This window comes from Drosophila pseudoobscura, chromosome X (genome assembly GCF_009870125.1).
Source record: "Drosophila pseudoobscura strain MV-25-SWS-2005 chromosome X, UCI_Dpse_MV25, whole genome shotgun sequence".
Lineage (NCBI taxonomy): Eukaryota > Metazoa > Arthropoda > Insecta > Diptera > Drosophilidae > Drosophila > Drosophila pseudoobscura.
In genome coordinates, this window is record NC_046683.1 from 19,567,795 (window position 1) to 19,582,602 (window position 14,808).

Genomic DNA, 14,808 nt, shown 5'->3' on the forward strand with positions numbered 1-14,808 from the left:
CGTGAATGTGCAAATATACTGCGGGGGAAATGCGTGTACATGCGACAGTTTTGATTTATTGTTAAATTTAAATACCTATGTATATAAATTACTTTGTTTTATTATAATTATTGTTTCTTCATCCTTTTTAGTTCTTGCTTTTCTTCCTTTGTTTTGTTTTTGTTTTCTCTCATTTTTGTTTGTATGTAGTGGGCAACTGCGGCATTTGTAAATTTCTTTATAATTAAATGTTCATTTTGACTGTGTAAAAATATCTGATCTCGCTTTAGTTACTATTCACGTAAGGTGTATTTGCTTTTCGTTCCATTATATTACGTTAACGCTGCACTCTGAATCTGAATCTGAATCTGAATCTGAATCCGAGTCGACTCCTCCTTTTCGCGCGCTCTTGTTATTGAAATTTCTTCTGTGGTTCTGCTGCTTTTGCTGGATCGGTATGCAAGCATCCTCCGTCCTGCTGTCTTCTGTTCTGTTCTGTTCTGTTGTTGTATCTGTTGTATCATGCGAGTGTTGTGTGGTGTGGGGTGTGGTGTGGTGTGGTGTGGTGTGCGAGTGTAGTGTGTAAGGTGTGTGGCGTGTGAGTGTTGGTTTGCTTCTCGTTATATGTTCGTGTGTATATATATATATATAATATATTATATGTATGTATAATTAGTTGCTTAATAGTACAATTTCTTGAATGTTGTTGTGGTAAAGTGTAGGTAATGTTGCTCTATGTCTTTAGCTCGACTCAACTGCACTACATACATATGTCTTTCCACCAGATACGTGGCGAGCCGAACCGAACCGATCGTTCGATGATACCCGCTTCCGACTCATTCGCTGCGCAGCTTCTTCAGCTCCGGCGACTTGTCGCCGCCACCCACAGCGCCGGCTGGCGCATTGCTCATCTCCATCTCACAATGCAGGGCCGTGCGCTTCTGTCCAATGGCAGGCGCTGACAACGCCGTGTCCGTTGCCGCCCCCTTGATCGGCTCGGTAGCCACCACCGTCTCAGTGACCGTAACCACCTTTCCCGCTACAGCGGAAGCCGCCAGCTGCTGCAATTTGGTCTCGCGCGCATTGCTGTTGCTGCTGTTGCTTTCGTCAGCCTCTAGCTCCTCATCGTTGTTCTCCTCCTCGTCCAGCTCGTCCTCCTCATCGTCTTCATCCTCACCATCATCCAGATCGTTGCCCAACACTCCATTGCCATTACCATTGCCGTTGGCAGCGGATTTTGCCGCTCCTGCCTTTGCTGGCTGTTCCGCTGGAGTCGCCTGACCATTGTTGATCTGCTGCTTACTGTTGTTGTGGTTCGGGCTCTGCGTCTGTTTCTCGGTCGAAGACTGGGTCTGTGGTTTGCTCGGCTGCACTGGACCGGCCGCATTCAAGCGATTGGTGTTTAGGGGCGCCTCGAGGTTGCTTTCCGAGTCGGAGGCCAAAGGAGTGCCCCCGCTGCCCAGGCCAATGCCGATCACAAGAGGTTCACCGTCTTCTGTGGATGTGGTGGCCGTTGTCTGTGTGGTTCCATCGTTGTCGTCGATGATCGGCTCCTGGGAGGTGGAATCATTCGACACAAAGTTCGAGTCGCCATCCTGCAAGGCGGCTCCCACGGCAGTGGCATTGCTCTTGGCCTCGCCCGCAATTAGCGGCGTTAAAGCGGCCGGATTGGTGTTCTCGTTCTCGGTCTCCGACTCTGTTGCAGTATTGCGCCCACCTGTGGATGGAGACCAAAATTTTCATCATATACAGAAAAAGGCACATTTGACAAGAAATCTAGAGATGGGCTTACCTGCGCCTTGGCTCTCGTCGTCTAGGTCCACGGCCACACCATCATTGGTGTCGTCGCCGTCGAGGACATTGTTGCTCGCTCCGTTTGTGCTGATAGATGCGGTGCCTGGGGGCGGCATGTCGTCAAGCATCTCGGGACTCAAGTCATTGGCCACGTAGTGTGACCATAGGGCCAGCTCGACACGGTGCGGAGACCAGTGCGGCGTCTCACCACCCACCTCTGCATTTAGACGCTCCACCGTGGACTGGATGTGGTTCACAAAGTTGAGGTACTCCTTGGTGGTGTAGTCAATGCCCTCGATCTCTGGTATGGCCATTAAGCACTCATCAGCCATGAAAGGGGCGCGATCGGGTGCGGCAGCCGCCAGCAAGGCGGAGGCCATCGTGGTGCCGACGCCCTTTAGGTTCGATAAAGCTGTGATCGCCTGCTCCAGGTTGGGCAGCTTGCGGAAGGCCTTCTTTGTCTCCTGCATGACGGCGCGCGGTGTATTTACCTTGACCAGGTACGAGAGCTGCGGATAAAATTTTCCGCGCGACTGCTTCCACTTCATGGTCTGCACCAGTTCGTCGTACACCATGTGCGCGTCCTTTCCACGCGCCTTAATCAGGCGCGGCAAATCGTTCTGGTACCACTGGTCCAGCCGGATCAGCTCTTGCGGCTTCTTCGACCGCTTCTCTGCCTTCATTTTGAGCACCTGCGGATACAGCTTGAAGCAGTACTCGAACTGTGTGGTGCTCCCGTTCTCGAAGAACGATACCGTCGCTTTGCCGTTGGCCATCTTTTATCGTATTTGGGTTTGATGCAGATGCAGATGTGGATGCGGATGCGAAGGATGGAGGTTGGAGAACAGCCTCCTTTTAGCCTGGACTTGTATATATCGCTGAATGTGTGTATGTATATATGTATGAAATATATACAAATGTAGGTGTCCCCTATCTGCTCCTGCCTGACGGTGTGTCAATGTACTGCTATTGTATCGGTGGTGTCGTCGTCGCCGGCGAAACATACATAGAAGCAGAAACAGAAGCGGGGAAGGAAAGAAGAAGAAAGGCACACAATTAGCTTAACAGTTACGGTTACATATGCACGCCGCTTTGATTGCTTTCGATGAATTACTGTTAATGCTACGACTGCTGGCTGCAGCTGTTGTTGTGATTGCTGCTGATTCTGCAATTATTTGTTTTATTTACTCAATTCGATAATCGCACTCTATTCGCTAAAATTCTTTCTCGTTTTTTTCCTCCATGCACAAATCGAATTTTACTCTCAGCCGTCGTCGGGTTCTTTTTGGTCCGCCACACACACACACACACACACACACTTGAACACAGACACACACATACAACTATACGCTCTTGCACACCGAGAGAGAGCAGCTCGACATACAAAAAAAAACACACACACACACACTTTTATATACAGAGGCAGCAGAAACACAAATACAAATACGAAGGCAACAAAAAATTTCTTTTTCCATACATTTTGAAAATCAAAAATACGAACGCGAGCAAGAATAAACGAATGATTTTTAGTCGTATTCCTTTTCTTTTCACAACAGAGAACCGCTTTTCACCCACTGGCAGAAAATGAATAAAAACTGCACACACACACAAACAAACACACACACGCACGCCACGCAAAACAACTAAAACATCATTCAGCTTCAGATTGAGATGGAGGCTGTCGCAGTCGGAGTCGATCGGGTCGTATAGGTTGCTTTGGTTTGGTTTGATTTTGGACAGGCTATGCCAGAGACCAGACCCAGAGAATGTAATTTTCCGTCGGGACGTTGCCGTCTACCGACTTACTACTCACCTCTTTATGCTTTATGCGACCGCCGCTTGCCTGTGCTCGCCTGCATGTATTTAGTTTTAGTTTAGTTGTCGCCTGTCTTTCGTTTCGTCTACAGCGAGGCAGTCATCCAAACAACACTCTATAGCCAGCAGTTTCTGCCTCAGCTTTCTGCTCTGTGCTCTGCCTTTGCTTTGCTCTGTCGTTGTCGTTGCCGTTGCCTTTGCCAGTTCCCGTGCCGTGCCAGTGGCGTCGTTGGCAACAGCAGGAGGGTGTCGACGTTGTGCTGTCGGAAAGAAGCAGCGCGAAACACACCACAAAAGGATGCAGCTGTGAACGTGAACCAAGTACAAACTCGTATGGCAGGAACGAAGCAGAGCTAAGCAGTAACAGGAGTTGGAATTTCCAGCGTTATCTCTGTCTCGCTCGCACTCGCCTCTGAGCTGTATCTGTATCTCTATCACCCCTCAACGTTGCCGGCGTACGTCTGTGGCCGTGCCGTGCCAGTTGCCAGCGACAGCAGCAGCGGCCAAAGCAGCGGCAGCGGCGTCCGTCTATCATTATTCATGAGGGGGTGCGTCAGCTTTTGAATTTTAGTCGCTAGCACGACGTGTTTGTGCTTGAAATTCACAATAATCGACCATACATATTTATTTACAATCCTGATGGGCCAAGCTATTGACTATTCCTACAGTCTGACATTTACTGAGAATCCCTTTATGGGGTAACATACGAATATACATAGCTGTATATTATGTGGAGGTACATACATATCTATCTGTATGAATTGAACATTTACAGCCGTTATATTATAGATACGAAGCCGCAACTACATATATGTATATACATGTATGAAAGCCAAGCCTAAATTTATCCCCGCTTCACATACACTACGCCCCTGTGTCGATTGAGTTCGCCTATCGCTCGTTTGCCTTTTGCGTCGGGTTTTAACTTCATGTTCGCTTTGCCGCCATCATTCGTTGTTGCCGTTTCTACTTACCCTATTCGAGTTTTCGTTGTCGTCGTCGGACGGGGCGAAGCAATAGCAGCTGCAATTTAGCTGTTGGCTGCCTCTCTTTGCTTCTGCTTGTGTTTCGCTCAGTTTTTTACCCTATGTAGGTTTTTTCGCTTCGTTGTGCACACGCACCTATACACACGGAGGCGTTTTTTAAAAAGGCGATTCAATATTATATGCGATGTCTATCGATACTTGATACGATCCATTGGATGATTTCGCATCTGGTTTCCCCACCCCTGTTCATAAAAACCCGTTCCAACACCAAATACGAATATTTATACTTAATAATACAATTATCGTTCATATGTACATACGTATGAAAGTATATATTGACATGCATACGTAGATATTTACAAACACACACATGTGTTCATATCCACCCTCTCTATACTGGCACCATCATCTCATGAGCAGGTAAAAAATATCACGATAACCACCCCTCTTTCGAAATATCTACGTCTCTGCTGATGATTCTCATTTTTGCGCTTTTTCTTTTGTTCACACCAATCATTTTCGTGTTCGCTGCAGCGTTGCCAGATAGCTTGTTTTTGTTGTTTTGCTCCAGCGCTGCCATACCATACTATTTTAAAAGACAGAGATTCACCACAAGTGCAATTGCTAAATTATCATAAGGTACCTAAAAGATACTTTTCATTCAATTTTTTTAACCAAGGTTTGCTTAGTTTGACTTAAAGCTTCATATTTAATTAAATTTTTTATCGAAAGCAAATATCGATAGCCGAGCTGTCAAACCCGATAGCGCCGTCGATAGTCAGTCGTTTCAGGCATACCAACATTTTTAATTTGTACTTTTAATTTGTATTTCACTTTGGGCTGCGAAGTCGTACAAAAAAAACACAAAGCCGTAATAAAATGTTAATGAGATCTTTGGTACCGATCACTGTGTGCGCGTTCTTCGTGTCGCCCTTCCTGTCCGCCACCGTCCGGGCCGAGGAGGAGGCGGTCAAAAATGCCGAGAAGCAGTTTGCCGTAGAACTGGACCCGGAGAAATTTAATCAGGCCGTCCAATCCGGCAATGTGTTTGTCAAATTTTTTGCCCCGTGGTAAGTGGAACGTGAATTTTTTTTGAATACAAGTACAAGCATACATATATGAATATTTGATCAACTGCGAGCGCTATACATGGCAAAAAAAAAGCCGGCGAATCAGCAGGGTCCACATATGTATCTATGCACCTTTGTATGTCACAAGCCACGCACACACACATGAATGTCAATGCGCATAGGCCTGTTTGTGTGTGTTTGTGTTATTGCCACTACACGTACCATAAATTTGGCTGACGCTGCCCCACAGCTTGTCGAATCCGAATCCGAGGCCGAGGGCTAGTGCCAATCAGCACTGGGATTCGTCATAGGGCTGGACTGGGACACGTTCCCAGATAAGGCGATCAAAGGGGCTTTGTGTCGGGGGAGAAGTCAGGAACCGCTTTATCGGGCCCATTGATTGACAAATATTAAACAATGCTTAAGTTTTGGTTGCGCTCACTGGCCCTTATCAGTGTCATAGCCTCTTTCTGAGCTAATTTGATTAAATTTAACTATGTTGCTAGGAAGTGCTGTCTCGGATCCGAGATTAGGCATCGAAGCGTTGCTTCTGAGGGAGCATAAGCATTAGATGATAAACTCTTTGTTTGGAACAAAGAACTCTCTTATCACGGTCTGCTTTTGTTTGCAGGTGCGGACATTGCAAGCGGCTGCATCCATTGTGGGAGCAGCTGGCAGAGATAATGAATGTCGAAGACCCGAAGGTGATCATTGCCAAGGTTGACTGCACCAAACACCAGGCGCTGTGTGCTGAACACCAGGTGACCGGTTATCCCACGCTGCGCCTTTTCAAGCTCGGCGATACGGAGTCGGTGAAGTTCAAGGGCACCCGCGACCTTCCCGCCATCACGGACTTCATCAACCACGAGCTGAACACGCTCTCCGAAGTGGAGCAGGCCGAAGCGACGCTGGAGGAGAACGGAGGAAACACCGTGCCTGTGGCCAACCAAAATTTGGGAAAGGTGGTGGATCTCTCCGAGGACACCTTTGCCAAGCATGTGTCCAGCGGCAATCACTTTGTCAAATTCTTTGCCCCATGGTGCAGCCATTGTCAGGTACTGGGTACTGAGTACACCAAATGCATTCCCCCCTTTCTAATCGTCTCTCCCTCTGCTGCAGCGCCTGGCTCCCACCTGGGATGAGCTGGCAAAGGAAATCAAGCATATTTCGGGCGTAACCGTTTCGAAGATCGACTGCACACAGTATCGCTCCGTCTGCCAGGACTTCGAGGTCAAGGGCTATCCCACGCTGCTCTGGATCGAGGATGGCAAGAAAATTGAGAAGTACTCGGGTGCACGAGATCTGCCCACGCTGAAGAGCTACGTTGAAAAGATGGTGGGTGTGCCCATGGACAAGAAGGAGGTCAGCGATACATCTGCACAAGATGCGGCCAAGGAGAAGGCCGATGAAGAGGCCGGGAAACTGAAACCGCAGCAACTGAATGGCGAGGTGGCATTCACTCAGGCCGTGGCTGAGGGCATCGCTTTCATCAAGTTTTACGCACCCTGGTGCGGACACTGCCAGAAGCTACAACCCACTTGGGAGCAGCTGGCCACGGAGACGCACAATTCCCAGTCCGGGGTTGTGATCGCCAAGGTCGACTGCACGGCTCCCGAGAACAAACAGATCTGCATTGACGAGCAGGTCGAGGGCTATCCCACGCTCTTCCTCTACAGGAACGGTCAGCGGCAGGACGAATACGAGGGCAGCCGCACCCTGCCCGAGTTGAAGGCCTATCTCAAGAAGTCCATCGGTCACGATGAGCTCTGAGGAAGCGCTAGACACGTCAGCCTTCGCACTCTGATGAACAAAATCACCCTGGAAATATATGCCACCGCCAAAGTAATTGTAATGCTTTCTCTCTACGTTCGAGCTACTCCATCAGCAGCAGCAGAAGCAGCAGCTGCAGCCGCCTCCATGAGGACAGGATTGATGCCCAGCATTTAACTGACAACGATGCAACCGCCACATCCACATCCACAGCCTCAGCCTCAGCCACAGCCACAGCCACACTTGAATGCTGAAGCTGACTAGAATAATATCATTTCAGTTGTGATCGTGATCAAATTTGTGTCCTCTTTGACTCGCCTTAGCAATGTGTGAGCTCTTTTGTACCTAGTAATTAATTTGTTGGGATGTCTTTCGTTTCGATTTGTAATAAATAAATTTTCGTGGTCAGCAGCCTACTATTAAGTGATTCTTAGGGAAAATTATCAGCAGAATAAACAATTTTAATTAAAGGATTAAAGGTTCAACACCGCATGACTTTAATTTTCCCAAAGTTAAATTCTGAAGATTGTCCGACAAACTTGGTGACCTTGGAGATGAATGCGCCTCTGGAGATGAATCGCAGAGCTGATAAAATCAGGAACGTGGATATTTTTGGGCCAAACGAAGTTATTAAATAGGCCTGCTACGGTGTGTTGTGCAGGCGTCTGGGCTGACCCATTCCATTAAAAAGGGCGTCTCCACGAACGCGGAAACTGTGACTTAGCGCTCTCCAAAAATTGTTCATCCATTTCTAAAGATATTGTGAGTTTCAGTTTCGTATCGATTGGACGCCATTTGACCATATTTCTATATGTCATTTTAATAAGATTGATTTATTGTGAGGAATCGGGATTTCTTATAGCCGGTCGTTCATCCATCAATCATACATGTATATTTTATCCATTTCGATAGTTTAGATTTCTCCCATATATTTCAAAACGTTGAGCAAATAAATTATGTACATATGTTGTACACCAAGATCTCTGAGATGACATACTCCAGGACGAAGTGTGGAGTTCTTAGAAATTCCCACAATTAGCTTTTAGCTTAATATTGAAATTGCAGGGATATTCCACTCCTTGTAGGCGGCATTTATCCACGCGATTTTCAAGTGTCCAGTCTATATTCCTCTCTGATACTTTTTTAAGATCGTTTGAGCACTGATGAAATATAAATTCAAGAATAAGAGCATATTCCCCGACATTTTTGGATGGGAACGGCGTCGAAGTTTGCTTCGTACTAAAAAGTAATAGGAAAATATTGCCAAACGTTGGTTCCCTATAGGGAATCCTTCGTGTTACCAAAAGTGCTGGCACGAAGAGAGCAAACACAAAAGTTTGTTTCCGACAAATTATCGGTTTATCCATGAGAGAGTAAACGGATATGTATGTACATATGTCTATCCTATCCCATTGCTCTACTCGTGTTAGAGTGTGTACTGAGACCTCGCTCTAAGGAGCGAGAAATTGAGAGCACACGTCGGGCGGGTTGCTCTGCGATGGCGTGTGTGGTCACCAAGACAGTGATAGATCATTTCCCGCTTTTCAAAACATTTTAAAAATTGGAGCGAGTATTAAGCCTGGTTAATCTGATTTAGAAAAAAACTAAAGAATTCTAGGAAACTACGCAGGACCATTAGCATTCTGTGCATAAGGTAAAGTTTTATTGTCAGTCAAAGGATATTACTAGTTTTTATTTAAATATACAGGTATTGCTTGTGACGACTTGGAAAATGCTGTTTTGACTACGGAGTACCACATAGTAATTACCTACGCATAATTGGTACGACCATGTCGTATGAATGCGAATCAGAAGCTAGCCCCACAGAGCTGGATGAGTGAATAAAATACTATTAAATACATATTAAATATCACTTTAATACAAAATTGTTGACACCATTATTTACGTTTTTTGGCAGCACTGCCTGACATGTACATGTGTATGTATGTATGTATGTATGTTCGTAGTATCGTAAGATTATTCTGTTTTTTGGTCTGTTGGCTGTCCATTAATTGACTACGAAATTGTTCACAGTGCATTATTAGATGATTGACAAAGGACGTTTGGGCACTATGTGCCAGTGAGTCAGTATCCCCAGATAAATCTTAAGCTGAGCAAGATATTCCTCAAGCGGCTAGACGAGAACCACCGCCTTGATTCTCAGAGTGGAGATTCAATGGTGAAATGCTGCAAAATCCACCCCACAGGCTTCACCTTTCCACCAATCTTTCTTGCAGTGCCTCCCATTCCAGCTGCGACTGATCACTTTCCAAGAGTGGATCGACTTCCTACTGCACGGCAACAGACTCATGTTCGCGAACTTGACGGCACTTGAAGAGGAGGCATTCGGAAAGGTCATATCCTGCTTCCAGTCGGTCAATGGGGAGCAACAGCAGACGCTGGCCGAGAACCGAAGCTGCTCAAGGACCTCTGCGCACCTCTCTGTCCACCAGTTGCTGGGCATATGCCGCGAGCAGCGTATTCCGATTCCGGCAGGCCTGCATGGACTGGATTTCATGTCTACGTGCAGAAAGTATCTTCAGAATTTGGCTCTCCTGCTTATCTCTTACAGAGAGTTTATCCAAAAAGCAAGAAGCCACCGGATCCCCGACCCTCTCTATTTCTTTCTTCCGCATCTTAAAAAACGGCACAGGCTGTGGCACATTCTCAAGGAAATCCGTGATCTTCTGCAGCTGACACAATCCAAGGGCAACAAGCTATTAATTGACTTCATTTTGTGCTCTATTTTGGGCTGTTCTTGTGTTAATCTGTTTTGTGTTGTATTCTTTTGTTGTATGCAAATACAAACGTGCAACAGCTCAAATTTTGGTTCTAGCGGCCAGCAAAACAACTGAATTTTTACCTCTGCAGAGCCATGTTTTTGTATCAGGTTGAGACTCATATTTGTACTATCGTTTAATATCTTTGCTCGCATTTCTTTATATTTATAACCTGCTGATGACGGGGGTTCCCCCTACTTAATGCCGTCTCGAAAATGTGTGGAAAGTGTTACTATCTTAAATATACCGTTATATAGCGATTTGCGTTCACCCTGCAAATATACCTTCAACTCAATATACCGTGAAATCAGGGATGATATTCGTGTGGGTTCGATAAGAAATCTTGCCAGTGTGGCCGGCCACATTTTCTGTTCTATGTAAGCAAAAAAAAAAGAAATACCGATTTAAACTAGAAACGGTATTTCTTAGGCACGAGCACTAACCATACAGCATATCGATGTGTCAGCCTATGCAGAGAAAATGTAGAAACGAATTTGTTGCGAACGCTCCTTTCTTCAATTCTGGCTTTTGGCTCGCTCCGCGTCATTATGAACCAGTTATCCCAGCAGCGCATTTGCTTTTGTACGTGAAAAAGACCCACTACGTTCTAAACAATATATTTGATTGTATCTTTTTTAAACTTTCTGTTCTGTTTGTTTTCTTTTGAGGTTCTTGAATGGCCGCAAGGAAATTAACCTGCAATGACCAGATACATCAATGTTTATGTTATGTCTTAACCTTGACTTACAAGTTATTCAAAAGTTTTCCTCAACAGTTCCCTCTCTAGGTCACACACCTTGCAGCTTTCATATACATTAGTACTTTTAAAATTTTGTAGTATTTTTTATACACGTTATGGATTTCTTGTCTAATACACCGATGTAAAAATCATATAGAAATGCCATTTAGATACAAATTATTGATCAGTGTCATACCAGTACTCTGTATTTTATATTAACAAAAAAAAAGCATGTTAAATTTTCTGTGAACTTTTTGCCCCCCTGAACTTTTCGTTCAGCTGAATACTCATAGATTCGTTTAAAGAGCTGAAAATCGGAACTGATATGTAAGTGTATGAAAACTTACTTTTTAATGAGGCAATCTTGTGGAAAATTGGTCTGTTAAACTGTTCAGCGCTGAGGGTCTCAAGTCGAGGAAATAACTGTTCAGAACATGAACAAAAAAGAACGATTAACGGCTCGATTGTTCAGCCCGCTCACTTCAGAGATTAGTTGTTTTTTGTTCATGGACTAACCAACACTAATACCGAAAACGGTCACATTAAATAAAATTTGTTTTATTTGCCTTTGAATTTGGAGACATTCCACAATGTCTCGCACTGGGTATATACTCTAAAGGATCAAATTATAAGAGCAGTTACTCAAATTCCTTGCGACTCGGAGTCAAGTGGACTTGACAGATTTCAATGAACGGTAATGGCAATGGAGGCGCGGCCTCTTCAGGTGGCGCTGGTGCTGTGGGTGGCGTAGGTGCACGCGGGGGTGGTGCAGGCGTGAGTGCAGGTGCAGCTGGTTGCGGCGCAGTTGCTGGTGGAGCTGGCCCCTCTGGTGGGCCGGCAGCGGCTGGAGCCGAGGCTGCACCCAACGCCAATGGCAACGCCAATGTCAACGGCTCAAACACAGTCGGTAGCAGTTCAGGCACTCCCAACGATGACCAGGAAGCAAAGAGGCGCAAGTGCTTAGAGACGGAGGACACCCAGGATGGTGCAAGCACAGTGAGTATGGCCATAAATAGCCGATTTCATGAGATGCCCCCTGGCCTTACCCAAAATTCTGCCCCCCCTCTCTCTTCCAGATGATCGACGCCAGCAGTGTTCTGAATAAGATCGCACACCTCTACGCGGAGCAGCTGATGTCGGACATAGTGCTGCTGGTGGATGGTAAGGAGTACCCCGCCCACCGGGTCATACTCTGCGCCAGCAGCGACGTCTTTCAGGTGATGCTAATGAACCCCGAATGGAATGAGTGCAGCAAACATGTCATCGAGCTGCATGAGGAGGCCTGCTGCTCGGCTGTCTTTCCGCAGTTCATCAAATATCTCTATGTGGGCCACATCGAGGTGACGCTGCAGACGGTCATGCCCATGCTGGCCCTTTCCGAGAAGTACAATGTGCGCGATCTGATCGATCTGTGTGTGGGCTACATGACGAAGCACGTTGCCAAGGCAGCCACCAGCGGCTATCTCGTCTCCTGGCTGCAGTACACACTCTCCTTCACGCCCACTCATAATGATCTCACCGAGACGCTGAAGCGTTTCCTCAAGTGGAACCTTGAGATGGTGGCCGAGTCCAAGGACTTTGTCGAAATGGATCCAGCCATCCTCGAACTGCTGCTGCAGCAGAACGATATCGTAATCTCCAGCGAGTACAAACTGTTTACGATTCTGCAGACCTGGCTGCTGCATCGCCGCGAGCAGATCGAGAGCACGCCCCACACCAGCCTGGAAAAGAAGGTCAACACCTTCATGGAGCTGATTGAGCAGACAGTCATGCACATTCGCTTTGGCATGATGACGCCGCGTCAGCTCTCGCACCTATTAATGGACCCACTCACCGAGTACCACAAGGAGTTCCTAGTCGAGCGAATTGCCATTGGGATGAGCTATCAGTCCGGACAGGAGGACCGGGTACGCCAGGTCCGGGCCAGCGAGTGCGGGGAGCTGCAGTTTACGCCCAGGCTCTACTGGAACGACACTTGGAGCGTGGACATCAATGTGCCCAACTTTGACCGGATCGAGCGCTACGTGAACTATGTGACCTGCTTCTTTTCACAGCGCAGCATTGCGGAAACTGACGATGGTGAGTCAGGTCAGATCGAATCGGATCGGATCGGATCGGCTGATTGCGAAATCACTATCTTCTGTACGCTAGATATACATACATATTTTGTGCTCCACAGATCCTTGCATGACCTGGGAGATCGAGTTTTTCCCGCGAGGCGTCAAATACAATAGGGCCAAAATGGTTTGGGGCGAAGACGTGCCTGGTTGCTACCTGAATACGGTGCGCTTGCGTGTCACCTGCAAGAACCAGAACATTGACGAAGAGCGGTTCAAGGTGCGTACGGCATGCATAAGAAGGACCCATAAAGTTACCCCAATCTTAACCATCATTTAATTTTATGCAGATTGCGGTCCTGATTGTGGGCGTGCAGAATCAAATAACTCACATTAGGACAATGGTGGAGCGCACCGAGTACTTTTCGGAAACTTCGCGCGTCATCAATCTGGATAACCTGTTGCCGTACGAGGAGCTGGAGCAGGAATCAACGTCGTTGAGTCCCCATCTGAGTGGTAATCAGCGCAACACACTCACCCTACACGTGGTGATCACGCCAATGGGCACCCACACGTGCCGCGAAACGCCGCCATTTCAGTTCTAAACTTCTCATCTCCCCATATCGTTGACCCATTGTAGCGCCACATGTACGAACCACGTACCTGTGGCCACGGTATTTCACTTGCACTTTCCATTTACATTTACACATGTATGTATGTAAGCTGTCTATGCAAGATCCCGATCTCTCCTCCTCCTATATATAGATATATATATATTCTTTGCGCAGGAGAGTTCGGGATCTTGCCTAGACATTCTTACATATATATTGAGATGAAAATAGCTGGCGATCATTATCCTTCCCTCCTCCAAGAAAGTGTATTTAATGTGTTATGAAAAGTTTTTTGTTTTTTCTCTGTCTAAGTTAAACATAAACAAACGAAGGCGATTTGGGCCCTGGCCATTATTCAGTATCGAACCCTAGTGTTTAGTGTTTAGTCGGACACAAGTGCACAAAAAAGTCTGTAAATCTGTGCATCTAAGAGTGTGTTTAATGTCCGGTGCTGTACTGTTGTGTACTGTAGTTTTTCGCACTGAATATTTTGAATACTTAATCGTTGACTTGTAAAGGAAAAGAAACTCCGCGTTCCAACGCCTCCTTCGTTGTCTTTGCCACCTGCTCAGGGTGTCGTGGCCATGGCCAAGAAGAGTGCGACAGCATAGAATGAGATAGGGATAGAGCTAATAAGAGGCCGAATAAGTTTTAATGCTTTACAGCTGATGGACACAGATACTCGTATGTACATACATATCTATGTACAATATCTTGATCCGGTAATGTATTCTTTAATAGCTGGGATCAACCTATCTGTTGTGTCTGTTGAGGCTTATCTTTATTGGCCAGGGGGTCTGGCCGTGACTGGCTCATCCGCCTAATGTGCTTTGCATAATTGTAGGACGATATCCGCTGCTCAGGACGGTAATTGACGGACAGGACAGACATCGAATAGTTATGAACTGGAGTCGGCTGTTGAACGATTTAGTTATGAAATAAGATCAGTTATCGAACAGAGGTTGAGCTTGTTATCACTTCTCGGAATGATGTCAAGTTACTGTCTGAATTAAGTTGTCGGTTATCGAATGACTATTGCACGGCATACTGAATTGTGTCTGTTATCCTATCAAATAATCTTGGTAATCAAATCAGATCAACTATCGATTTGTGTCCGGTATAAGATAAGCAAATGTATCGACTAATTTAAGCTCTAAATGTAATAAATCATCGAGCCAATCGAATAATATTGGCTATATAATATACA

The 14,808-nt window shown here is 46.2% G+C and overlaps 3 protein-coding genes and 1 long non-coding RNA gene across 9 annotated transcripts; 2 read left to right on the forward strand and 2 right to left on the reverse strand.

Annotated features, from left to right (window-relative positions):
* Positions 1-36: 36 nt before the first annotated feature.
* On the reverse strand, positions 37-4,745 carry Amun (protein amun). 5 transcript variants are annotated; one of them, XM_015185537.2, is made up of 4 exons: positions 4,563-4,745; positions 3,587-3,848; positions 1,772-2,739; positions 37-1,696 (listed from the first exon to the last, which is right to left on the reverse strand). In XM_015185537.2, exons 3-4 carry the CDS (start codon positions 2,547-2,549, stop codon positions 816-818), a joined length of 1,659 nt encoding a protein of 552 aa, XP_015041023.2. In that variant the 5' UTR covers positions 2,550-2,739; positions 3,587-3,848; positions 4,563-4,745; the 3' UTR covers positions 37-815. The 5 variants fall into 5 exon arrangements, with proteins under 5 accessions (XP_015041023.2, XP_033240994.1, XP_001355337.3 ...); XM_033385103.1 differs by lacking the exon at positions 3,587-3,848; XM_001355301.4 differs by lacking the exon at positions 4,563-4,745 and having other exon boundaries at positions 1,772-2,736; positions 3,587-4,054.
* A 597-nt stretch (positions 4,746-5,342) lies between these two features.
* prtp (thioredoxin domain-containing protein pretaporter) lies at positions 5,343-7,884 on the forward strand. The gene is made up of 3 exons (XM_001355300.4): positions 5,343-5,644; positions 6,276-6,699; positions 6,764-7,884. Exons 1-3 carry the CDS (start codon positions 5,454-5,456, stop codon positions 7,412-7,414), a joined length of 1,266 nt encoding a protein of 421 aa, XP_001355336.2. The 5' UTR covers positions 5,343-5,453; the 3' UTR covers positions 7,415-7,884.
* A 1,171-nt stretch (positions 7,885-9,055) lies between these two features.
* On the reverse strand, positions 9,056-11,057 carry LOC117184489 (uncharacterized). The gene is made up of 2 exons (XR_004469869.1): positions 10,943-11,057; positions 9,056-10,890 (listed from the first exon to the last, which is right to left on the reverse strand). It is a non-coding gene; the product is annotated as an uncharacterized lncRNA (long non-coding RNA).
* Positions 11,058-11,127: 70 nt separating this feature from the next.
* Positions 11,128-14,804, forward strand: Tango10 (transport and golgi organization 10). 2 transcript variants are annotated; one of them, XM_015185536.2, is made up of 5 exons: positions 11,128-11,260; positions 11,514-11,929; positions 12,010-13,012; positions 13,113-13,270; positions 13,341-14,804. In XM_015185536.2, the coding sequence occupies exons 2-5, from the start codon at positions 11,621-11,623 to the stop codon at positions 13,593-13,595; spliced, it is 1,725 nt and encodes a 574-aa protein (XP_015041022.1). In that variant the 5' UTR covers positions 11,128-11,260; positions 11,514-11,620; the 3' UTR covers positions 13,596-14,804. The 2 variants fall into 2 exon arrangements, with proteins under 2 accessions (XP_015041022.1, XP_001355335.1); XM_001355299.3 differs by lacking the exon at positions 11,128-11,260 and having other exon boundaries at positions 11,360-11,929.
* Positions 14,805-14,808: the final 4 nt, after the last annotated feature.